At 42.6% G+C, this 26,904-nt stretch overlaps 1 protein-coding gene across 9 annotated transcripts in view; it reads right to left on the bottom strand.

Moving 5' to 3' along the window:
- LOC137586311 (transcriptional regulator ATRX homolog) overlaps window positions 1-26,904 on the bottom strand; it is a 600,012-nt gene that overhangs the window by 9,303 nt on the left and 563,805 nt on the right. Inside the window, exon 19 of one of the 9 annotated variants that reach the window (XM_068302316.1) lies at window positions 25,615-25,922. The exons of the other annotated variants lie outside the window; for them this stretch is intronic. Within the exon in view, the coding sequence (XP_068158417.1) occupies window positions 25,833-25,922 (90 nt within the window). The 3' untranslated portion in view covers window positions 25,615-25,832. Of the gene's footprint in view, window positions 1-25,614; window positions 25,923-26,904 lie in introns of those variants that run through there. 9 annotated transcript variants of the gene reach the window in all.

Below are 26,904 nucleotides of genomic sequence, written 5' to 3'. Positions count from 1 at the left end.
TTCGCATCACGCAAAGGATGGTGACCGATTTGACTGATGACGATGCGATTTGCGGAATCATCACTGAAGAACACCAGAGGGCTCACAGAAATTCCAATGAAATAAGACTTCAGCTACTAGAGCGGGTCTATTTCCCAAAAATGGCGAGTAGAATCAGAAATATTGTGGCAGCCTGCAAAACATGCAAGTTACATAAATACGACCGCCACCCCAATCAACCATTATTGGAACCTACTCCAATTCCAACATACCCGTGCGAAATCTTCCATATAGACATCTTCGCGTTGGAAAAACAAAAATTTCTCAGCTGCATTGACAAATTTTCAAAATTTGCCAAACTATTTCCCATAGAGTCAAAGTCAGCCCTCCACCTGCGTGAAAGGTTGGCGGAGGTGCTGCACTATTTCACGGCACCCAAAATCTTGGTAACGGACAATGAACGAGGGCTCCTTTGCCCCACAGTCCTCAATTACCTTAAACTACTGGACATAGTCGTATATCATACTCCCACCCAACGGAGCGAGGTCAATGGGCAAGTGGAACGATTCCACTCGACATTCCTCGAAATCTATAGATGCCTCAAGTCCGAGTTCTCAACTCTCAAAGTATCCGAACTCGTACCCATGGCTGTCGATAGGTACAATAATTCAATCCACTCCGTCATCGGGAAAAAGCCAGTTGATATTTTCCTAGACAGAACGGCTAGGATAAATTATCAAGGCTTGACGGATTTTAGACGCAACACTTTAGAGGATATAACCGGCCTCTTACAAGCGAAACAGGAGGCGGTTATCCGCAGGCGGAATAAAGGGAAAAAGAAACAAGTTGAATATAAACAAGGGGAGGAAATCTTTGTCAGAAACAAACAGATTAAGGGAAAAGAGAAAAACCTATTCAACATTGAGGAAGTACAGGAGGATAGAAGGGCCACAGTAAAAACAAAGACGGGCAAGGTATTCCACAAAGCCCATCTGAAATCTAAAGCAAAAGAATGAGTAGATAGGAAATCGCCCCACCTCATCAACCCATTTCCATAAAGACAACAACATAAAAAAATTAATAAAAAACAAAAAACAAAAAAATACAAGTAAAAAAAAAAAAAAAAAAAAAAAAAAAAAAGAAGCAGGCAAAAATATATAGAAAGCCAACAAAAATTGAGAAATATTTAAGAATTAAGAAAGCACTCTTCACGAACCAGGTGGAAACCAATACCAATACTTAGCCCTAAGAAAATTCATATTATAAGCATTACTAACTCTCTTCGTCTTCAAGGATGGCAATGGTGATGTTGCAGCAGGCAAGTGCTGCCCATTTCTTCAATTACGACTCTCCGGTAATTCCCCTTCAGCAGGGATACGTCTGGCGGGTTAGCGGCGTGTTTCGGCTGATTCACGTCATAAATCTGCTGGAGTTCCAACAGGCAATCCAAACCACGCGGGAGGAATCCACACTGCTATCCGACCAGCGTACAAGGATGATAGCGGACCACTACTTGGATCAGGCCGAAGAGGATACTGGAAGATTGCTTTCCACACCGGCCCGGAGACCTAGGGCCGTGGAATGGCTCGGTTCAGCATGGAAATGGATTGCTGGCTCCCCAGATGCGGCCGACTGGAATGCGGCTCTGAAGACCCAGGATGGTCTTGTTGCGGGCAATAACCAGCAAGTCCGCATCAACGAAAAGCTTTTCGAGGCTACATATCGGACTCTGGAAGAACTAAATGGGATCATCGGAAAAGTCAACTCGATAGACGGAGACATACACGCTGCCACTGCGACGTTACATAAGGCCATGATTTTGGCAAGGCAAGTCCATGAAGTGACCAGAGCATGCCAATTAGCTAAAACGGGAGCGGTGAACACGGACCTACTAAACGGAAAGGAAGTAGATGATATCCTAAACGAAGTAATGGGACTCCCGTACCAGAACGCGGTCGAGGCCATTGAATTCTCCCGCCCAACGGTCATGTCCAATGGGACCTTCCTGCTCTACGTCCTAGCCATTCCCAAGGTGACCGACAGGAGGTACAAGTTACTTCACCTACTCCCCACAGTCCGTGAGGGTCGCAAAATCGTCTTGGATGCCAACCTGATAGCAGTGGACCCAACCGAAACCTATGAGGTCCTTGGAAATTGCCTCTCCATTGGCAATACAACGGTTTGTCAAGAAGAAAACCTGCGCAGGCTAAACGAGGAAAGCTGCATCCCACGGCTCATCAAGGGCGGCAACGCACAATGCCATTACCTAAGGGACGCACAGGAATCGGTTACACTGATGGACGAAAGCACGGTGTTCCTCACTGGCTTTAATGGAACAGTGACCACCTCCTCGGGACAACGAAGACTCCAGGGCTCCTTCATTATCAAACTCCAAAACGAAACAATAACCATCGGAAGGAAGACTTATTCGAGCCGATCTGCTTCTGCCCTTACCGCAATGCCTGCGGTTCTCTCCAACATAACAGCCTTAAGTTACACCCCGACGCTGCAATATGTTCACGAATTTTCTACACAAAATCTAAGAAAACTATACGATGTATCAAGAAAGCTAAAAATATCTTTATTAACAGAAGCCATTGGAACTGCGTGTGTCGGTATCATGTTATACATTGCCTGGAGAAAAATGACGTCCACAAGAGGCCTGGCGATACCAGAAAAGGCCAGTCCGTCGCCTTCACCCTAATCTGCGGGACGCAGATCTCTGGAGGGGGAGGAGTTAACACCATGAACTCTGCCCACTAACATCAGGCCACCCTGCCCCTCACACAACCTGCCCCTCACACAAACTGCTGGCTCAGCGTGGATTGCTGGCTCAGCAGAAAGGATGGAAAAGCAGAAATACCAACCGCTTGCGCAAGAGCCAGCGGTGACACCGGATGCGCGTGCGACCGTTGGACGGTCATTCGCGCTGCGTCAGCAACTTAAGGCCAGCTAGGGAGCTTTGGCACTTCTGGGCGGGAGCGTTAAGAATTATTCTGGTTGCAACCAGCAAAGGGACAAGAACTTTGAATCAACTAGCTCTAAGTTAAAATACAAACAGCTCACTACTTATACTAAATATAAAATAAAACCAATTGTAATGTTCTATAATTGTCCAGGATTATCATTTGGGTAAATATCATTTGTAATAAATCCTTACGAAATCGTAAGGTAGCTTTCGCATGGTAATGCGAAAGTTAACTTATATGTGACCAGTACATAAGGCGCCATATTGGTTCGCCCACTTCAAGTTTTTTTTTTTTCGCACTTTGGCATATATAGGCCAAGTATATAAGGCGCCATATTTTATTTGCCTATTTCCAATATATATTTTTTCGCAATTTCAAAAAATATTAACACATGTATGTATGTATGTATGCAGTGAATCAAACCTACGAAATTAAAAGTGATCTCCTACATATAAAATATATATATGCAAGCAGAGTGTGTGAATGTGACAAAAAATTACAAATTTATCCAGTGCTACATTAAATCCAAAAATAAAGGTTTTGTGCAAATACAGTCCACTCCTGGGAAAAGTGTGCGCGCAGTGAAAGGTGGTTCCAACGAAGAGAAGAAAATTTTCAATACAACTAATAAAGATTAAAAAAAAAAAAAAACGAAAGTGAACCACCCTCTGACGTATAAAAGCCACACTTAGACATTTCTGGTGTCCCGCGACACCCTATAAAGTTGGGGCATATCGGTTAGACACAGCAAAAGAATATATAAAAAAAAAAAATTAATTTATATAAAGAAATCCGATCCATTCACACCTCTGCATATCGCCATTCCATATTGTCATATTTAAAAAAAAAAAAAAAAAAACTTTAAATACATATGTATATATATACTCCAACATACATACATATATATACATATTTTTCCATACATAAAATTTTACATATATATATTCATATCCAAAAAATATGTATATGTATATATTTTTTTTCCATATATAAAATTTTACATATTCATTTTCATATCCATATACCCATACATATATTCCACAAAAATTTCTTAGTTTTTCGCACACAAATATATTTTTCCATCACCGCGAACAAAATCCCGCTACCCCTTGCAGCCTATATACATACATACATACGTGCATACATAAGTACCGCTTAACTGCAGTATACCAGCACAGCTGCAAGCTCATGTGCCAAAGACCGGCACAAAGCAAACGACCAAAAGTAGCTGTGCCGTATACCCTAGGTTGGCAGGCACTTTGTGGGGTATATATGTTGAAGGGTCACGTTGAGGAAAAATCGAATAATATTTAATTATTAAAAATTTGTGTTCCTCGCTTTTGTTTATTCTGTTTCCACGCGTTTCAAGTCGTATCTTTGGTTCTATTTCAATTCCAAAGTATACCCACGCGTTCCAAGTCGTATCTTTGGAGTCAGATTCCAATTCCAAAGTGTTTCCACGCGTTTTCAAGTCGCATCTTTGGAGTTATATTTCAAATCCAAAGTATTCCCACGCGTTCCAAGGCGTATCTTCGGAGTTAGATTCCAATTCCATAGTTTTTCCACTCGTTTCAAGTCGTATCCTTGGTTCTATTTCAATTCCAAAGTGTTTCAACCCGTTCCAAGTCGCATCTTTGGAGTTATATTGCAATTCCAAAGTATTCCCACGCGTTCCAAGTCGTATCTTTGGAGTTAGATTCCAATTCCAAAGTGTTTCCACGCGTTTTCAAGTCGCATCTTTGGAGTTATATTTCAAATCCAAAGTATTCCCACGCGTTCCAAGGCGTATTCCCAAAGTATTCCCACACGTTCCAAGTCGTATCTTTGGAGTTAGATTCCAATTCCAAAGTATTCCCACGCGTTCCAAGTCGTATCTTTGGAATTAGATTCAAATTCCAAAGTGTTTCCACGCGTTTTCAAGTCACATCTTTGGAGTAATATTTAAAATCCAAAGTATTCCCACGCGTTCCAAGGGGTATCTTTGGAGTTAGATTCCAATTCCAAAGTGTTTCCACGCGTTTCAAGTCGTATCTTTGGTTATAAATTTGATTTCCAAGGTGTTCCAAGTGTCCCAAGTCGTATCATTGGGTTTTATATTTCGATTCCAAGACGTTCCAAGCCGTTCTTAGGGTTTTGGCAGTGTTCCAAGTCATCCCAAACGTACCAGCTCGTTTTCTGTTTTTTTTTTATCTATTTCAAGGCGTTTCAAATCCGTTTTTTGAGTGGTTGGGTAGTGTTCCAGTTTCTCCCGAGCGTTCCATTCTGTTTTTTCGCTAATTTTCAAGCCGTGCCAAACCAGCTCACTACTTTTTAACCGCCATTCTCTGGGGTTATGAGCACGAGCCCGTCAAAAGACGAGAAAGAAGCTGAGAACACTGCTGCCACGAGCAAATCCTCAATTGCTGCTCCAGGTCAGCGCCAGAGGAGTACCAGCCCTACTACTCCTCCCTCACGAGCATTTCAGACCCTCTCTAGTCCATTAACTCTCACGTCCGCACCATCGAGCACGACCTTTCAGCAAGCCATGTCAGAGCCACGACGAGCAAGCCTAAAAGAGGTCAAATCATTGGTACCACTTCCACAGATTTTGGTAACCGCCCCAAGAGTCACTCGGTCCGAAACCAAAAGGGTTTTAGTTGCTTCCACCATGGCTTTGAAGAAGTTTGTCTCCATTAGCGATAAACTTATTCAATTTGAAGTCGACACCCACGTCACTTCACTGTCCGAGGTCAGCGTATTTACGCTCCAAGTCCGTCGTGATCGAGTTCAAGCGTTGTGGGAGAAGGTCGAGCAGGAATACGAGAAATGCGAGGCACTCACAGATGGTAAAGGCGATAACTCTGAAGATTTAGCCATCCAAGCTAAATATGACAAATGCTATCAAGTTTACGAGTGATGCACGGCTCGATTAAACGAGCTTATCCTCGAAGCCTCTGCTCCTACTCCTCCGAACCGTCATGGGCCTACCTCTGCACCAGCAGAACGAAGTTGTCGATTGCCACCCATTGACACAGAAGTCTTTACGGGAGATTACTTAAAATGGCCCACGTTCCGTGACTTGTTTACAGCCATCTACATAAGCGATTCGCGAATTTCCCCCGTTGAATAGCTGTACCATCTCCTAGCGAAAACGAGGGGTGAAGCCAACCTCATTGTAGCAAAATTCCCGCTTACAAATGATGGTTTTGAAACGGCATGGAATGCACTCAAACAGCGTTTCGAAAATAAGCGACTTATCGTGAACAGCCAATTCCGAGCACTTCTTGACCTGTCTCAAATTTCCCATGAGTCCGGAAAAGCATTACAGGATCATCAGAATGCTCTGCAGGCATCATTTCGCGCTTTTGAGCACTGTGGCCTGCCAGTAACCACTTGGGGAGGCATGTTCGTATTTTTCTGTTCCATCAAATTGCCAAAGAATACCCTTTCATTATGGGAACAATCTCTGGGAGACAAGACTGCCATTCCAGAGTGGCAAATGATGGACGATTTCCTCACTGAGCGGTTCCGTACGCTCGAAGCAGTGGAAAATACAACTGCAATGGCTATTTCGGTTCCCACACCGAAACCTCCACGAAATCCGCTTCCAGCCACCCGAAAGGCTAACACATTTGAAGCCAAGGTGACCACCAAACCAAAATCCTGTGATCTCTGTATGAAGGAGAATCACCCGGTGCGTCGATGTCCCCGCTTCCTTCAGATGACGGTGCCAGAGAGGGTGGCATACATAAAGAAAAAGTCCCTTTGTCTGAACTGTTTCGCAAGAGGACATCAAGTAAAAGATTGTCCGAGTCAGCACAATTGCTTCACGTGCAAGGGGCGTCACAATACGCTCTTGCACAAGGATGCCCGACCGGAGAATAGTCCAATAGCCGGTCCCAGCGCAGCCCAGTTCTCCCAATATTGTCCGGACATACTTTACCTCTGAGGCAAGCTCCTCACGAGATAAGTTGCTAGGTACAGCCATCGTGGACTTTTGGCACAAGGGCACTACTTATCCTTCACGGGCGTTATTAGACCCGGCTTCGGAAGCCAATTTTATATCCGAAAGACAGGCATTAACGGAAAGGTAAATAGAACCTTGAAGGTCTGTCACATAAGCATTCGGTCATCGCATGGACCACCAGTCCAGATAGAGATGAAAGCTTTTGTCTTGTCTTAAGTTGCTGATGATTTGCCGTCATGTACGATAGCCCAAGCCACACTGGAAGGAATGCCCATTCCTCTAGCCGACCCCTCCTTTAAATTAATGGCGAAGATCGATCTACTTCTTGGCATTGATGTCATACCAGCGGTGACCCTTTCCGACATCCCGACCGAAGTGTGCGTGTCTTTAATCGCTCAAGATGAAATTCGGTTGGGTAATCTCAGGCCAAGGGGTCCCCGTTAGTTCGTGTGCCGCGTTCACCACGAGGGTCGCTGTTAGCAGAGAGGAAGCACTTGAAACTCTTCTCACAAGGTTTTGGGAGGTGAAGGATCTACCGGTCAAACAGGTAAAAGATTCTGATTCTGTTTGCGAGGTCAATTTCCATAAGACCACAAGAAGAGATGTTTCGATGTCACGTTGAGGAAAAATCGAATAATATTTAATTATTAAAAATTTGTGTTCCTCGCTTTTGTTTATTCTGTTTCCACGCGTTTCAAGTCGTATCTTTGGTTCTATTTCAATTCCAAAGTATACCCACGCGTTCCAAGTCGTATCTTTGGAGTTAGATTCCAATTCCAAAGTGTTTCCACGCGTTTTCAAGTCGCATCTTTGGAGTTATATTTCAAATCCAAAGTATTCCCACGCGTTCCAAGGCGTATCTTCGGAGTTAGATTCCAATTCCATAGTTTTTCCACTCGTTTCAAGTCGTATCTTTGGTTCTATTTCAATTCCAAAGTGTTTCAACCCGTTCCAAGTCGCATCTTTGGAGTTATATTGCAATTCCAAAGTATTCCCACGCGTTCCAAGTCGTATCTTTGGAGTTAGATTCCAATTCCAAAGTGTTTCCACGCGTTTTCAAGTCGCATCTTTGGAGTTATATTTCAAATCCAAAGTATTCCTACGCGTTCCAAGGCGTATTCCCAAAGTATTCCCACACGTTCCAAGTCGTATCTTTGGAGTTAGATTCCAATTCCAAAGTATTCCCACGCGTTCCAAGTCGTATCTTTGGAATTAGATTCAAATTCCAAAGTGTTTCCACGCGTTTTCAAGTCGCATCTTTGGAGTAATATTTAAAATCCAAAGTATTCCCACGCGTTCCAAGGGGTATCTTTGGAGTTAGATTCCAATTCCAAAGTGTTTCCACGCGTTTCAAGTCGTATCTTTGGTTATAAATTTGATTTCCAAGGTGTTCCAAGTGTCCCAAGTCGTATCATTGGGTTTTATATTTCGATTCCAAGACGTTCCAAGCCGTTCTTAGGGTTTTGGCAGTGTTCCAAGTCATCCCAAACGTACCAGCTCGTTTTCTGTTTTTTTTTAAATCTATTTCAAGGCGTTCAAGGCGTTTGAGTGGTTGGGTAGTGTTCCAGTTTCTCCCGAGCGTTCCATTCTGTTTTTTCGCTAATTTTCAAGCCGTGCCAAACCAGCTCACTACTTTTTAACCGCCATTCTCTGGGGTTATGAGCACGAGCCCGTCAAAAGACGAGAAAGAAGCTGAGAACACTGCTGCCACGAGCAAATCCTCAATTGCTGCTCCAGGTCAGCGCCAGAGGAGTACCAGCCCTACTACTCCTCCCTCACGAGCATTTCAGACCCTCTCTAGTCCATTAACTCTCACGTCCGCACCATCGAGCACGACCTTTCAGCAAGCCATGTCAGAGCCACGACGAGCAAGCCTAAAAGAGGTCAAATCATTGGTACCACTTCCACAGATTTTGGTAACCGCCCCAAGAGTCACTCGGTCCGAAACCAAAAGGGTTTTAGTTGCTTCCACCATGGCTTTGAAGAAGTTTGTCTCCATTAGCGATAAACTTATTCAATTTGAAGTCGACACCCACGTCACTTCACTGTCCGAGGTCAGCGTATTTACGCTCCAAGTCCGTCGTGATCGAGTTCAAGCGTTGTGGGAGAAGGTCGAGCAGGAATACGAGAAATGCGAGGCACTCACAGATGGTAAAAGCGATAACTCTGAAGATTTAGCCATCCAAGCTAAATATGACAAATGCTATCAAGTTTACGAGTGATGCACGGCTCGATTAAACGAGCTTATCCTCGAAGCCTCTGCTCCTACTCCTCTGAACCGTCATGGGCCTACCTCTGCACCAGCAGAACGAAGTTGTCGATTGCCACCCATTGACACAGAAGTCTTTACGGGAGATTACTTAAAATGGCCCACGTTCCGTGACTTGTTTACAGCCATCTACATAAGCGATTCGCGAATTTCCCCCGTTGAATAGCTGTACCATCTCCTAGCGAAATCGAGGGGTGAAGCCAACCTCATTGTAGCAAAATTCCCGCTTACAAATGATGGTTTTGAAACGGCATGGAATGCACTCAAACAGCGTTTCGAAAATAAGCGACTTATCGTGAACAGCCAATTCCGAGCACTTCTTGACCTGCCTCAAATTTCCCATGAGTCCGGAAAAGCATTACAGGATCATCAGAATGCTCTGCAGGCATCATTTCGCGCTTTTGAGCACTGTGGCCTGCCAGTAACCACTTGGGGAGGCATGTTCGTATTTTTCTGTTCCATCAAATTGCCAAAGAATACCCTTTCATTATGGGAACAATCTCTGGGAGACAAGACTGCCATTCCAGAGTGGCAAATGATGGACGATTTCCTCACTGAGCGGTTCCGTACGCTCGAAGCAGTGGAAAATACAACTGCAATGGCTATTTCGGTTCCCACACCGAAACCTCCACGAAATCCGCTTCCAGCCACCCGAAAGGCTAACACATTTGAAGCCAAGGTGACCACCAAACCAAAATCCTGTGATCTCTGTATGAAGGAGAATCACCCGGTGCGTCGATGTCCCGGTTCCTTCAGATGACGGTGCCAGAGAGGGTGGCATACATAAAGAAAAAGTCCCTTTGTCTGAACTGTTTCGCAAGAGGACATCAAGTAAAAGATTGTCCGAGTCAGCACAATTGCTTCACGTGCAAGGGGCGTCACAATACGCTCTTGCACAAGGATGCCCGACCGGAGAATAGTCCAATAGCCGGTCCCAGCGCAGCCCAGTTCTCCCAATATTGTCCGGACATACTTTACCTCTGAGGCAAGCTCCTCACGAGATAAGTTGCTAGGTACAGCCATCGTGGACTTTTGGCACAAGGGCACTACTTATCCTTCACGGGCGTTATTAGACCCGGCTTCGGAAGCCAATTTTATATCCGAAAGACAGGCATTAACGGAAAGGTAAATAGAACCTTGAAGGTCTGTCACATAAGCATTCGGTCATCGCATGGACCACCAGTCCAGATAGAGATGAAAGCTTTTGTCTTGTCTTAAGTTGCTGATGATTTGCCGTCATGTACGATAGCCCAAGCCACACTGGAAGGAATGCCCAATATTCCTCTAGCCGACCCCTCCTTTAAATTAATGGCGAAGATCGATCTACTTCTTGGCATTGATGTCATACCAGCGGTGACCCTTTCCGACATCCCGACCGAAGTGTGCGTGTCTTTAATCGCTCAAGACGAAATTCGGTTGGGTAATCTCAGGCCAAGGGGTCGTGTGCCGCGTTCACCACGAGGGTCGCTGTTAGCAGAGAGGAAGCACTTGAAACTCTTCTCACAAGGTTTTGGGAGGTGAAGGATCTACCGGTCAAACAGGTAAAAGATTCTGATTCTGTTTGCGAGGTCAATTTCCATAAGACCACAAGAAGAGATGTTTCGGGGAGATATACGGTCTCACTTCCGTTTCGAGATCCAACCAACATCAACCTTGTTCACTCCAGACCAGGGGCATTGGCTCAGTTCTTTAAAAACGAAGGCCGTCTCCTAAAAAATATTCCGACAAAAACTGAGTATGACGCCGTCATCCAAGAATATTTGGACTTGGGCCATATGCGTCAGGTGCCATTTGACGGCAGTAATAACAATTTTTATTTGCCCCACCATGCGGTTTTCAAGCCCGACAGCACCACAACAAAGGTACGGGTAGTCTTTAACGCCTCCAGCAAGTCCACCAACGGAGTAAGTCTCAACGACATACTTTACCCTGGTCCGGTACTTCAGTCCGATCTCACTACTCAGATTCTCAAGTGGCGTTTTTTCCGAGTAGTTTTCAATGCCGACATTACAAAAATGTACCGCCAAATTATGGTCGATCCAATCCATACGCCGTTTCAGAGGATCCTGTTCCGAAATAAAGAGGGGCAACTTGGTGATTACGAGCTGAATACCGTCACGTTTGGCATTAACTGTGCTCCGTTCTTAGCCATCCGAGTACTTCAGCACCTCGCAAGTGATTGTACATCAAATTTCCTTTGGCTAGCGATATTATCAAGTCCTATATGTATGTCGATGATGTCCTGGCAGGGGCTCATAATGAAGCAACGGCAATCGCAATGGTCAATGAACTTCAAGACGCTTCAAGACGTGAAGAGCGTGCTCAGTTGCATTCCAAAGAGTCATTTACTGAATGCTGATTTCCTCGATATCGAAGAGGCTAGCACAGCGAAAACACTGGGAATCCGATGGAAAGCGACTACGGATGAGTTTTATTTTGTCATCTCACCCCAAGATGTCAAGTCAGCTTATACTAAGCGAGAAGTCCTTGGGCAGATCGCCAAGTTATTCGATCCCGCTGGCTGTCTGGCTCCCTTTGTGATTCAAGCCAAGGTGTTTATGCAAGAGTTTTGGCTACAAGAGCTAGGGTGGGATGATCAATTGCCCAGTGAACTCCATCACAGGTGACAGGATTTTACAAAGAGCTACTCCTTTCTTGAACAGATCCGAATTCCACGATGGGTTCTTCATGACCCAAATTCCGACATCCAATTCCATTGTTTTTGCGATGCGTCACAGCGGGCTTAGGGCTATAGGCATATCATGCTGCCTTCTTGCAGCGAAATCTAGAGTAGCCCCGGTTAAAACGGTTTCATTGCCACGCCTTGAATTATGCGGAGCCACACTTTTTGCTGAACTGGCAGCTGCAGTTCTTCCGCAACTTCCAGTTGATAATGCGGAGGCTTTCTATTGGTCAGATTCCACCGTCGTACTGTCGTGGTTAAATAAGCCACCCTGCACATGGACAACGTTTGTCGCAAATCGGGTAGCAAAAATTGTGACGGCAACAAATGAGGCCCCATGGAATTACGTTCGTTCGGAGGACAATCCAGCAGATCTCCCTAGCCGCGGCCTGAGTGCGCAGGAACTGGTACACAAGGATTTGTAGTGGCACGGCCCACCATGGCTACGGGAACCACAAGAGTCCTGGCAGCGAGCGACACCACTCCCACTAGACACTACCTTGGAGAAGCGGGTAGTGAAGGTCCACGTCGCGATCGCTAAGCCAGCCAACGAGATACTATCTCGTTTTTCCAATCTGGCACGTGCCTTACGAATGATAGCATATGTGATCCGTTTCGGCAGAAGGTGTCGTAAGCTTCCAAACGATTACTCCGGGGAGGTGACCTCTAGCGAGATAAATCAAGTACTCCAGGCGTTGATCCGAGTCACTCAGCGTGATTACTTTCCGACGGAACATCGGTGTCTACAGCAGAAGAAATCTCTGCCCACGTCTAGCACCATTCTCAATTTGAATCCTTTCATTGACGCATCAGGTGTGATCCGAGCATGTGGGCGCGTGCAACAAGCAGCGGCCCTTAGTAACGATGAGCGTAACCCCATTCTGTTGCCAGTAGTAAGTCCATTGTCCCGGCTGTTGGTGCTTTTCACGCATCAGATCTCTCTCCATGGGGGCAGCCAACTGGTAGTCCGTCTCATCCGACAGAGATACTGGATTCCAAGACTGCGGAATCTAGTAAAATCGGTAGTCAATTCATGCAAAGTCTGTGTGATTTACAAAAGATGGCTGCAATCACAGCTAATGGGCACCCTTCCGGCCCAGCGAACTACTTTCGCACGTCCTTTCACGACCACCGGGATATATTTCGCAGGTCCTTTCGACATCAAGAGTTTCACCGGCCGCGCTTGCCGCATAACAAAGGGATATGAGTGTGTCTTTGTTTGCTTTTCCACCAAAGCCATTCACCTTGAAGCAACGTCGGATTTGAGTACCGAAACATTTCTGGCAGCATTCGCTCGCTTTGTATCGAGGCGAGGGTGTCCCCATCAAGTGCAGTCCGACAACGGAAAAAACTTCGTAGGTGCATCCAGAGTGTTTGAAAAAGATTTCCTAAGTTCTACCCAGCAGAAAATATTATCCCACTACAGCCATCAGAATCTGTCCTGGGATTTCATCCCTCCCGGGCACCACACATGGGAGGGTTGTGGGAGGCTGGAGTTAAGAGTTTTAAAACTCTGTTCTACAAGGCCACCTCCAACCAAAGGTATACTTTTGAAGAGTTCTCTACGCTGCTGGCTAAGGTAGAGGCGTGTTTGAACTCGCGGCCGATTTCTCCTATGTCTGAAGACCCCACCGACTCTTTAGCTTTGACCCCAGGCCATTTCCTAGTGGGTGGTCCATTGCTATCCGTGACGGAACCTGAAATCAAGGATCAGGTATCGTCTATTATTAACCGGTGGCAGCGTCTGAAGGCCGTGAGTCAGCATTTCTGCACCCGATGGAAAGACGAGTATCTGAAGGAGCTACATAAGCGCAATAAGTGGCGATTCCCTTCTAAAAACCTTGAAGTGGGCGATCTGGTGGTACTCAAAGACGACAATCTTCCATTTAATGAATGGCGTCTCGGGCGAATCCACCAAACACACCCTGGCAGTGACGGCAATGTCCGCGTCGTCGAACTGCTTACCGCTCGCGGTATTGTGAAGCGTCCCGTCGCAAAGTTGATTTTTCTTCCTCCAGAAGAAAGAATTCAAACCCATTATGTAAAACTACAGTAGCGTCCAGCACTTGGTCCTTCCTCCCAATTAAGAAGGGCCGAGCTGCCAGTAGTAATATGTGTATTCTATCGTCCTACATTAATCCGCTTTTTTATTATTTGTCCCGGCAGCTTCCTGATATTCGTCAACCTAGATCCCATTTCGATGGCTCCGAGACCGCGTTGAGTACAGGCATCGAAAGAGGAGCGCAGATGTTCGCGAGGAACTGAGTCCTTCCGTTGCCGAGACTGTCGCGGAATCCATCCTCTGAAGTGATGCCGTCGCTTCCTGCGGCTGAACGTGGAGAAGAGGATGAGGGCAGTGCTTGCGAATAAGTACTGCGCCAATTGCCTGGCCCATCAACATTCCGGAGGAAGCTGCTTAAGCGGTGATAAGTGCCGAGTATGTGAGGAGGATCACTACACGCTGCTCCACTTCCATGAACAGCCACGTCGACGCACTCCCAGCTCCGTCGTACGCCGAGTCACCCCTGAGTCCTCCAGACGAAGGGTCGCACCAACGCCAGCCTCCGATCCAAAACTGACCTTGATCACACTGCTGCAGCACCGCAATCCGCATCTGATGCCCACGGCGATGGTGCGTCTTGAGACGGGAGGAAAAATCTTCGACGTGAAGGCCCTGGTGGACCCTTGTTCTGCGGTATCGTCGATGGCGACGTCACTGGCCACGGCCTTTAAGTTGACAGCCGTGAATATAGGGGCAGAGAAAGCGGTGGCGGCAGAGATCCGGTCCCCAATCAGTGAAGGGTGGCGATTGGAGGCTATCCTGAAGGTGGTCGATGGTTTGTGCTGCCGCACTCCAACCGCTCCGGTGGACCCGCAGATCGCCAAAAAGTTCGAGGGCATCGTCCTGGCGGATGATACGTTCTACCGACCGCCGTCATTGTCTTTGGTCCTGGGCGCGGATGTGATCACGGAGATCATGTTGGAGGGGAGTCTACCCGGGGTTGGCGGGCGGCCAATTGCGATGTGCACAGTCTTTGGCTGGACCCTGTCCGGAGCGTGCCATTAGACTGCCTGGGTCTTGCACTCCTGCAAGGGGGGAGCATGTTTATGCCCCACCGGGCAACACAAGGGTTAAAGGAGGCGGAAGCTTTCACCTCGCGCCGCTCTCCCGATGATGCCCATCGCAATCCCCACAAAAGAACTCCCCACACTTCGCTCCAAGCGGGGCTTGGTGCCTTGCTCTTAAGTAAGCTAGTTTTAGTTGAATTATATACCTGAATATACATACAAGTGAAGTGAAATTTCTCTGCGTGTCAACACTTTACTGGGAGGAAAAGAGGAATTAGGGAAAATTCATCTATCTGCCTATCTATATATTAAATATTTTGAGGGGAAAATTGAAGCATCGGGAATACCAGGCTTCAGTCTCAGTAAAGGCAAGAATATGAAAGTCAAAGGCTATACTATCTACATAGAGTCTAGACAGTTTAGTCTTTAGTCCCCGTGCGTTCTGATAAGCCAGAGTTAGGGACGAAATTAGAATTTGACTCGCCAACAGGTGCAGACGACCCGGAAGGAACGTTATTCACAGAGGCAGGTAGCAATCTAATCGGAGGCCGATTCTTCTTTTTTATTGTATACTCTTTTACAACAAGGTGTTCCGGCCAAAAATCTTTATGACATATTTGGCCAAAAAGATCTGAGGAGACCTATTTTAAAGGACGAAATGTCCCGAGTATATGAAAAACGGAACTTTTCCACAGCAATGTTTGGTGCTTGAACTTTGCCCTGGATGTAGGCTATGACTTCTTCAGAAGTAGTATTGGGATCAAGCCTCGAAATAAAAATTTGCTTTTTGGGTGGAACTACAACAAAGGAACTAGGTATACTAGGCACAGCAGTAGCGGCTGCAGCAGACGCAGCAGCAGCTGAAGCAGCCATCACTTTACTAGCTCCTCTTGTAACTACTTTATGGGCAATATTCCTGGAAACGGATGTTTGCCCGGACGGTTCGGAAACTACAACCGATATCGTGTTAGTAGGTGGGATACTGTCTCCAGGGGAAATGGGAAGAGACTCCACACCTGCCAAAGCCGGACTCCTAAACGATATCAGCTGCTGTACATTTGGTGACATAGGGTCAATGTCGAAAGCCGGAGAGTAGAGACGAATGTGCCGACGGACTGAGGGACGCGCCATGAAACCTGGCCCTCTTTCGCGTCGGAGATTCAATCAAAAGTTTAGAACTTCTGAATTGATCGCCAAAAGCTCCTCTTGGAGCCGCCACCCTGTGCAACACTATCCCGCACCTTGACTGTGTAACCAGCATATTAAAAGTGCATTACATTGTCACACAGCCAACAGTAAAGAAAGTCTTCATTGGTCTTGCTGTGATTATTGCAATTATATTTGCAACAGACAGACATTATTAAATAATTGATTTATACAAAAACAAATTATAAATCAATATGTAAATAAAAAGAAAAATGTATATATACGTTAAGAGAGACGTATACAAACCAAGGCAAAAGCTAACTGCAATATGCAAATTAGAAAGAGAAAACAAAAAGAGAGAATATTTGTACTTATCTGTATTAAAACACACAACAACAAAAACTTGTCACAAGCTCGAAGTTAACGGCCGCGAGCGCGATCAAAAGAGAAAACAAAAGAATAGAGAGCACCAACACCACACAAACAAAAACAAACTATGAACTGTAAATTGAGAGCGCGGGTGGGAGCAAAAAATAGAACGAAATCAAAAACTAAGCAGCGCAAGTTATTGGCTGTAACTTGTGATTTATTTATCCGATCTGATTCTACTTTTGGAATCTGAGGTTTTATTTCCAATATAATCACATATCTACATTTTATTTGTAATACTCCAATTTCTTCACCTATGTTCCTTCTAGAAGTATATGATATAGTAGTCCGGTCCTAATGATTTTCACACTTACATGGGTAATAAGTAGCTCAAATACCAAGTTTCATCCCAATAGCTTTTAAGATGGACGGACGGGCGGACAGACAGAAGGAGATGGATATATCGACTCAGTTTCTCATGCTGATCAAGAATTTATGTACTCTGTGGGGCCAGAAACGTCTCCTTCTGTGAGTTACAAACATCTTACCAAATTTTATAGTAAAAATTAATTGCAGACAAATTTCCCTTGCCTTAGACCATACATATATATATAGAAAAAAAATTTTAGTAAAAAGCGACCATCGTCCACTCTCATAACTATTTGCTATGAAAAATCCGCCCTCAAAACCAACGACAATGAGACTAGATTTAGAGGAATATCTTCACTGTAGAGTATCTGATGGGAAAACAAAACTACGCAGCCGATGCATTGTCTCGTATAAAATTCAATGACATAAAATCAATCCAGCACCAGGCTCATAATATACTACGAGTTCCCACACGACTACATAAATAAAAAGCCGTCACATAGTAAAGAGTTAGCTATGACTTGGACGTCTCAGTCAAAAGAAGTCAAGAAATGAGCTCGAATTATTTTGAAAATTCGATAAAATAAAAATAGTTCTAGGAAAGAAAACAGTTTACACGTTTGACCATGCTGTTAATAAAAGAATCGATTTAGATAAATTTTTATCACAGCTTGAAAAAGTAGCTGATAGCACTGGTCAGAGAGGGTACCAATTGTCGCTAGACGACAATTTATTTAACGGCTGCAGCATTACAGACTTCAATATTAAAGGATCTGTGGCAACCCGGCCAGACCGATAACGAATATCGAAGAGATATCGGACGTAAGGTGGGAACGCTCGGGGACTTGGAGCGTGACAGCGAAGAAGTGTAGACGTACAAAGAACTAAAGAATAAATTAATATTTAAATAAAGTATAATTAAACTATAAATTACGAGTTGTTACATTGGCGACGACTGGGAGAACTCGGTGGAAAAGAGAAACGTTAAACTAAGTTGAGTAGATTGAATTGTAATTCAATTTTACAAAGGTATCAAGATAGCGCGAATCATACAAATGTATGAGGAGGCTACAAGAAAATTGATACAAAGGTATCAGGATAGCGCGAATCGAACAGATGTACGAGGAGGCTACAATAAATTGATGCAAAGGTATCAAAATAGCGCGAATCATACAAAAGTATGAGGAGGAGGCTACAAGAAATTGATACAAAGGTATCAGAATGTCGCGAATCGTACAAAGGTACGAGGAGGCTGCAAGAAAATTGATACAAAGGTATCAAAAGAAAAAATTAGCACGAATCGTACAAATGTACGAGAAGGACACAGGAAGATGATACAAATGTATCAAAGTAGTGGTACAAATGTGCCAGGAGAGCACGCTGGACGCAAATGTGTCTAGTGGCATATTCAATTGAATGTGTTACACATAAGAATAAACACATAATTTTTGTTTATATTTTAGGTATTGGGACTTTCTTTTGAAAATCATGTCGGAAATAAAACCGTTCCTTTGCGACACGATTGACAAATCGCTACTCCGGCATGAGTGGGAAAAATGGCTAAGGTCTTTTACATTATATCTTGACGAGGAAGATATCACATCAATACCCAAGAAAAAGAGCAAGCTTTTACATTTGAGTGGCCCACAACTGCAAGAGATAATTTACAACATTCCCGGAGCGTTAGTTGAGTATGATGCTCAAGAAAACGGTTTTAGTGGGCAAACTGGACGAATATTTTGCACCGTTAAGGAATTCATCGTTCGAGAGACACCTTTTTAGGAATTTGTCACCATTGGAAGGCGAGACATTCAACAGATATGTAATTCGTCTGAGACAACAACTTGCAAAGTCTTCATATGGCACAACAAAAGCAGAAATTGAAGATATTTGTCTTGCCGATAAAATAATTGACTCATGGGCTTCAAATGACTTGAAGAAAAGATTTTTAGAGAAAGAACAAAAGCTGAGTGATCTAATAGATGCTTGTCAGGTCCATGAGCAAGTAAATAAGCACTCGAAAACTATGCTGGGTGAAGAGGTAAGCGACAGCGTCAACAAAATTTTCGCAAGGAAACGTTTCGGGCGAGATCCACCTAAGGCTTGCACCAGATGTGGGCTTGAGGATCATGATGCTAATAATGGAAGATGTCCAGCGCGGGATAAAGTTTGCAAACGCTGCAATTTGCTTGGTTATTTTGCCAGGCAATGTAGAACTCGGAACTCAAAGAGGTCTTCGGACACGGGAGGATACTCCAATCCAAAGAGGCGCAAGGTATATGCAAATGTTCAAAGCGTCGAAGATCAAGTGAAAAGCGATGATGATGAGGACAAAGAGTTGGAGTGTTTTAGAATTGATGGTTCGGCAAGAAATGATGACAACATTAGATGTAACATTGGAGGTGTGTCAATCGGAATGATTATTGATTCAGGATCACCTGCGAATTTATTATGTGAGAAGCATTGGAAAATGTTGTGTAATAGCAACGCTGTTATGTGGAATATGAGATCCCAGACGACTGACAGATTTAAAGCATACGCGACTGAAGATCCGCTCAGGGTTCTTAACGTTTTTGAAGCACCAATAAGTGTGAAAACGAACCAAGAAATGATTGCTACATTTTACGTAATAGAAAAGGGTAGTCAATCGCTTCTGGGGAAGAAAACGGCCATTCAACTCAAGGTCCTAACGTTAGGGTTAGATGTTTGCCGTATTGAGACTTCATTGCCGTTTTCAAAAATAAAAGGCAGATTGATAAAATTGGCCATTGATTCCAGCGTGAAACCAGTGCACCAACCTATGAGACGGGTTCCAGTGGCATTTGAAGATAAAGTGGCAGATAAGATAAAAGACGCTTGTGATCGTGACATAATAGAACCAGTAAGGGGTCCGAGTGCATGGATCTCGCCGGTGGTAATTGCGTTTAAGGAAAGCGGCGAAATAAGGCTATGCGTTGATATGAGGATGGCAAACAGGGATATCCAACGGGAAAATTATCCACTAACAACCTTTGAAACTTTTATGACAAAAGCCAGGGGTGCGAAATGGTTTTCGAGACTGGACCTCAAGGATGCCTATCATCAGCTTGAACTTCATGAATCTAGCCGCGAAATAACAACATTCGTGACACAGCAAGGGCTGTTTCGATATAAACGTCTTCTTTTTGGCGTAAATTCGGCACCAGAGATTTTTCAACGGGTGATGGCGGAGATCTTGGCACCATGCAAAAATGCACATAACTATTTGGACGATGTAATAATTTTTGGAAGAACTGAAGCTGAGCACGATAAAGCGTTACAAGAAGTGTTGAATCTGTTTGAGATCAATTGTGTTCTGTTAAACAAAGATAAATGCGTGTATAAGGCAAAAGAGCTTAAATTTCTGGGACATATCTTATCGAGTGACGGCATTGCGGCAGATCCAGAGAAGGTGAAATTGATTTTGGATTTTCGACCACCTGAAACAAAGGAGGAACTGAGAAGCTTTCTGGGACTGGTTACATACGTTGGAAAATTCATCGCCGATTTGTCGCATATTACAGAGCCATTAAGAGTACTACTTAAAATCAATAGCAAATTCGTGTGGTCGAGCGAACAAGAAAAAGCGTTAACTTGAAAAATCGGCTAGCTCGTATCCCGGAACTTTCATATTTTGATCCAAATAGACGCACGCAGATAATTGCAGACGCAAGTCCGGTAGCACTTGGTGGTGTTTTGTTACAATTTGATGAGAGAAACGAATCGGTTTTCATTAGCTTCGCTAGTAAGAGCTTATCGGAAGTGGAAAGGCGCTACTCGCAAACCGAAAAAGAAAGTCTGGCGCTAGTTTGGGCTGTTGAAAAATTTTTCTATTACGTTGCGGGTTTGGAGTTTGAACTCGTCACTGATCATAAACCACTGGAGGCGATCTTCAAACCAACATCGAAACCCCCGGCGAGAATAGAACGTTGGCTTTTGAGACTACAGGCGTTTAAATTCAAGGTTACGTATCGCCCTGGAAAGGAGAACATTGCCGACTCAATATCAAGACTTTGTAAGGCTCAGTCATGCGATTCTTTCGATAAAGGAGGTGACTATAACATCTGTCAAATTGTTTCTTGTGCTACACCAAAAGCAATTGCTATACCAGAAATAGCAAAAACAAGTCTTGTGGACCGAGAGATATTAGCTGCTGTCTCACATCTTAAAGACGATAACTGGAATGAAGGTTTATCAAGCTGTTATTACCCGTTTAGAGCTGAGCTATCAACAGTGGGTAGCATTCTGTTGCGTGGTACCCGTATAGTGATACCAGAAGTTCTACGGCAGAGAGTTTTAGAGTTAGGGCACGAAGGACACCCTGGCGAATCGGCTATGAAGCGACGAATGAGAGCGAAGGTGTGGTGGCCACGTTTGGACAGAGATGTCGAACAGCATGTGAAAATGTGCAGAAGCTGTTTATTGGTGTCACAGCCAACCCGTCCACCGCCGATGAAGCGAAACGTTTTTCCTGACGGCCCGTGGCAGTGCTTAGCAACCGACCTGTTGGGGCCTCTACCGAACAATGACCATGTATTGGTGCTGATAGATTATTTTTCGCGTTATCAGGAGATAAAATTCATCGGCTCAATATCATCGCAAACAGTTATTACGGCATTTAAGGAAATATTTTCCAGGCTTGGCATACCGAGATCGTTAAGGACAGATAACGGCCGGCAGTTCGTTAGCGCCCAATTCAAGGACTTCTGTGAAGCTAGTAGCATCACTTTGATTACGACTCCTCCATATTGGCCGCAAGCCAACGGTGAAGTAGAAAACATGAATCGTTCATTGGGCAAACGCCTTAAAATTGCGTCGTTAAATAAAGGAAATTTTAAAGAGGAGCTACAAAAAATTATATTAACCTACAATACGACACCTCATGGAACTGCTGGCTCTACACCTTCGGAACTTATGTTTAATAGGACCATTCGAGACAAGCTGCCGGACATTCGAGATATTATAGAAGAAGTAGTAGACACCTCGGCAAGAGATAATGACCTGATCAATAAACAAAAAGGAAAGCTTACAGGTGACAAGGTTAGAGGTGCTAAGGAATCCGACATAAAGGTGGGCGACAAAGTTTTGCTAAAGAACGTTATTTTTCCCTCCAAATTGACACCCAACTTTGAAACAACGGAGTATAAAGTTGTTGAAAGGAATGGAAATGAAGTGAAGCTTTTTGGAAATGGGAGGAAAGTCAGACGGAACGTGAGCCATTGCAAGAAGATACCGTCGAATGAGGGGCCGCCTAATAACTCGAATGAGGACGCACTAACGCAGACTGATTCTCAACGCTTAATACACTCATCATCATATTCAGTGATTCCTGATCAACCTCAAGAGATACTCTCCGATCCATCTTCAGAGCAAATGTATCTTTCGACTCGACGTTCAACTCCAGAGAAACCGAAGACCGGCTTAAAACTGAAGCTTTTAAGAAAAGGAGAGGTGTGGCAACCCGGCCAGACCGATAACGAATATCGAAGAGATATCGGACGTAAGGTGGGAACGCTCGGGGACTTGGAGCGTGACAGCGAAGAAGTGTAGACGTACAAAGAACTAAAGAATAAATTAATATTTAAATAAAGTATAATTAAACTATAAATTGTTACAGGATCCAAAATAAAATAAAGTAAGTAAGTCGACTCGCCGACTTGAATATACCATACACCAGGTGAAACAAATATTTCAAATTTCGAAAACCAGATGTATGTCTATTAAATTATTTACATGCTTCATACTATGTGCTATCTCGCTCACAAACGAGCACTCTAGCGCCGCCACTAGCCAACGGCCAATTCTGGTCTTGTGGACCGCTTAGTAAAATACGTTTATCGCATATTTTGCATGTTTCTAGTCCGATTTCAATAAAATTTGGTAGTTTGGTAGAAATTTGTAAAATGAATTGGTCTGCAGAATTTGAATGCGATAGTGCAAAAACTACAGTGGGCGTGGCAAAACATGAAAAGATGTTTACTCTGCGCGCATACTAACCCAGTGATAAAATCAGTTTTGTTTAATTTGCGGGGGAGGAAAATTTTAAAATAGCCAATAACTGCGCGTCTATTAAGCTAGTCCGCATACCAAATTTAATGTCGGTAGCTATCATAGTTTTTAAGAAAATCAGTTTTATGTAAATTCCGGGGGCGGAAGGGGGCGTGGAAAAATGTTTGAACAATTAGTTTCTGCGCGCTAACTAAACGAGTATATAAACCAAATTTGATGTCTCTAGCTGTTAAACTTTTTAAGAAAAGCAGTTTTATGTGATTCCTGGGGGCGTAAGGGGGCGTGGCCAAAGTTCCAATTAACTCTATACATTTACATACTACATGAGTATACATACCAAATTTGGTGGCTCTAGCTCTAATAACCTCTGAGATCTGTGTGTTCATACAGACAGACGAACGGACGGACGGACAGACGGACATGGCTAGTTTAGTTTTGACATTAGACGTCTGCATGAATGCATTCAAAACAAAGCCACATTGAGTACATTCGAATTGAGTAGAATATGAGTGAGTGAAAAAGACAGAATGAGACGAATGTGAATAGTACTGTTTCGCTAGACGAACATTTTGTGTTTCGTCTCGAAAAAGAGAGTATCACGAAAGGAGAGCAAAATGAAATGAAAACTTCGAGAACATTCGAACTACTCAAGTAGTTCGCAGAATACTTTGTGTACTCACTTTGTGCTTTGGGAAATTGTGTGCAGACGTGTGAAATGGAAGGCGAAGATGCAGAAAGAAATGTATGTATTTGTCGGCAAATGCCACCGTGTTGTTTTTGTGTTTTGTTTTGTTTATAGCTTGTGTTTCAGTATTACTAACAAAATGTGTAGTTGTGACCGTCTATAAATTGTTTCTGTGTTGATATTTGCAGATTTAATATTTATTTGATTAAAATACATATACATATATAATTTAGGAGAGCGCGTTGCTTAAAAGCGACGAAATAAAAAAAATGCTACAAAGTGGATTGTACAGCTTAACTGATAAAAGTGGGCGAAGCGAAGTGTGGCGATATTTTGCAAAAATCCAAAACGAATGTGGAATTGAGTTGAATGGGTTTCTTGCTTGCAAAATGTGTTTTTCGGTTTTGAAGTTTTCAGGTAGCACATCCAATTTGGTAAAACACAAATGCTACATTGTGAACGCCCGTAAAACAGAGAAAACTTCACTAATCGAAACAAATTCTGAAACAAAGCATGAGGCTGTTAATGTTGTTACCGAATGGGTAATAAAAAATTGTCGCCCGTTTAAAATTGTCGAAGATTCCGGACTCAAAAACTTTGCATCGTTTTTGATTAAAGTGGGAGCAATTTTTGGTAGTAATGTCGACGTCGAGAAATTGCTACCGCATCCAACAACTATATCAAGGAATATAGGTGCAATATACGACACACACTTTGGACCGATTCAAGATGAAATTAAAAAATGTAAGAGTTTTGGATACGCCATTACCAGTGACATATGGACAGACAATTTTTTGAAATCGTCTTACTTGTCCTGTACCATACACTACATTAAGGATGGAGCTCTTGTTGACAGATTATTAGCCATGAAGTCAATGAAGGAAGTCTCCTGCACAGGTATGTATCTCTATTTAATATGTACATATGTAAAAGTGTTAAATTCATTATTCTTAGTTTAGGTGCAAATGTACGTGCAAAAATCGGCGACATTTTAGGAGATTTTGGATGTGACCTCGAAAAGGACAATCCAGTTATTGTTACTGATCGTGGGTCCAACATGGTTAAAGCCTTCTGCAACTTAGAAAAAATTCATTGTGTCAATCATTTATTGAACAACGCCGTCGAGAAATTAATTGAGTCTGTTCCTGAGCTTGCAAATATTGTATCACATTGTACAAAGCTGGTGAAGTATTTTAAAAAGTCTGGAGCTAATTCTTCTTTGGGTCTCTCGCTAAAAAGCTTTTGCCCAACACGCTGGAACACCGTATACTATTTGCTTAAGTCAGTAGATAGTAATTGGACGGAAATAATTTCAATTTTGAAAGGAAAAGGTCAAGAATATAGAATTGAAGGAATTAATAAGAATAATTTAGCTGCCATAGTCTGTCTGTTAGAAGCATTTGAAAACGTTTCCAAAAAACTAGAAGCAGTTAAACGCCCGACTATTCATTTGGTTCTACCAAATATATATAATTTAAAAAAAAAATGTCAGTTCGAATACAGTGATATTGAACTAATTGAATCAATGAAGTTTTCACTACGATCTCAAATTTTGGATACAATTACTCCAAATTTATCAAAATATCATAGCATTGCATTGTTTCTGTTTCCACCAACAAATAAGCTAAAGCAATTTTCTCAAAATGAAAGGGAAACAACAATAAATGACTGCAAAACTATAATGCAGAATTTTTTAGTAGAGTCAAGTTGTGAAACTTTTGAAACTCAAACAGCTAGCGATGAATTTGATGAGTTCATAGAAGCTGTCCAGGTTAACTCCAATACAGATCAGATTGAAATGGAAATAGCAGGCTATACAAACATAAATGTTCCATACTCAACCAATTTTGACGTTTTGGCCTGGTGGAACATGCACAAACATTTTTTCCCAATACTGCATAAAACCAGCTGCCAAATATTTTGCATCCCAGCCAGCAGCGCAGCTTCTGAGAGAACTTTCTCAATCGCAAGAAACTTAATAACAGAAAAGCGATGTTCAATAGCTTCTAATCCAAATAACATTAATAAAATTATGTTTTTAAACTCAAATATAAATTATATGTAATAAATATATATATAAATTAAATAATTCACAACAAAAAATACATTTCTATATTTTCTTTATTTTTTCCTCTTTCTTTTAACAGATAACACAGCAGAAAACAGCTGTCAATATTCGAATGTATTCAATATACAACATTTAATTACTTCTGCTGCTCACTCACTCACTTCGTTTCTTTTCGGGTATATTTTTCAGCAGCCGAGTGAAACACGACTTCAGTCACTCACTCATTCTCATTTCGTTTTGTACAAGTATTCACTCAATTCAATTTTGACTTTGTACATTTGAATGTGGTTTTTTTGCCATTCATGCAGACGTCTATTTGACATAGTAGTTTTGACGTATGACCCTGTCAAGAAAATAATTACTGATTTGGGCAGAGAATATAAAAATCTGGTAGCTTCAGAACTATATAAGCTTCTAGGAATTGACCACGTCACTTCCACATGATATCACCATCAAACTTTAGGAAGCATCGAACGAAATCATATAATGAGTATCTTAGAATGTAGATTTCATTAGATAAAACGGATATGGATACATGGCTTAAATATTATACTTATTGCTAGAATGCCACGCCATCAACAGTGCATGAGCACTGTCCCTTTGAACTAATTTTTGGAAGAATTCCAATTTCCTATAGTTTTATGACATCCAATAAAATAGATCCAGTCTACAAAATTGAAGCTTACGACGAAGAAGTTAAATATAGATTACAATGTACATGTAAAAGAGATCAAATAGTTATTAGTAGAAAAACACAAGGTAGTTAATCAAAATATCTACAACAAGAAAGTTAATACAATTGAAATATCGATAGAAATGTACCAGTTTACAAAACCAAAGTAAGAAAACTGAATCTTTGAAAAGGAAAATGTGAGAAATGTTTGGAATCTGTGTTAGCATTTACTGCACTACTGTTCTTGTGAACACAGCTGTATGTATGCACACATGTAATTGCTATGCAAAGGGCATGGGAGAATAAGTAGAAATAGCGAGTAAAGCGAAATAAAACAATTGTTTGTTTATTGTTGAATTAATTTTAAGAAAAAGAATTTTAAACAAGAAATATTATAACTAACCAATATTATTTCCAATGATTGCAAGGGCTTATAAACTTCGGGACAGCCGAAGTTAGCTTTTTTGATATTTTATAATTCATTTTATAAGAATTAGTGTTGGGTTTTATAACCTTTGTTTTTTTTTAAATTTTAGTCATTTTAATTTTACTAAAACAGGAATTAAAATAATGATTATTATAATAATCAATTATAATTGATAAAAATTACATTAATACGTTAAATTTTGTAAAAAACTAAAACGCACCAATT

Source organism: Drosophila tropicalis, unplaced genomic scaffold (assembly GCF_018151085.1).
Source record: "Drosophila tropicalis isolate 14030-0801.00 unplaced genomic scaffold, ASM1815108v1 contig_979, whole genome shotgun sequence".
Taxonomy (NCBI): Eukaryota; Metazoa; Arthropoda; class Insecta; order Diptera; family Drosophilidae; genus Drosophila; species Drosophila tropicalis.
Note: the sequence above shows the minus strand (reverse complement) of the source record. Positions and strands in the feature narration are given on the sequence as shown.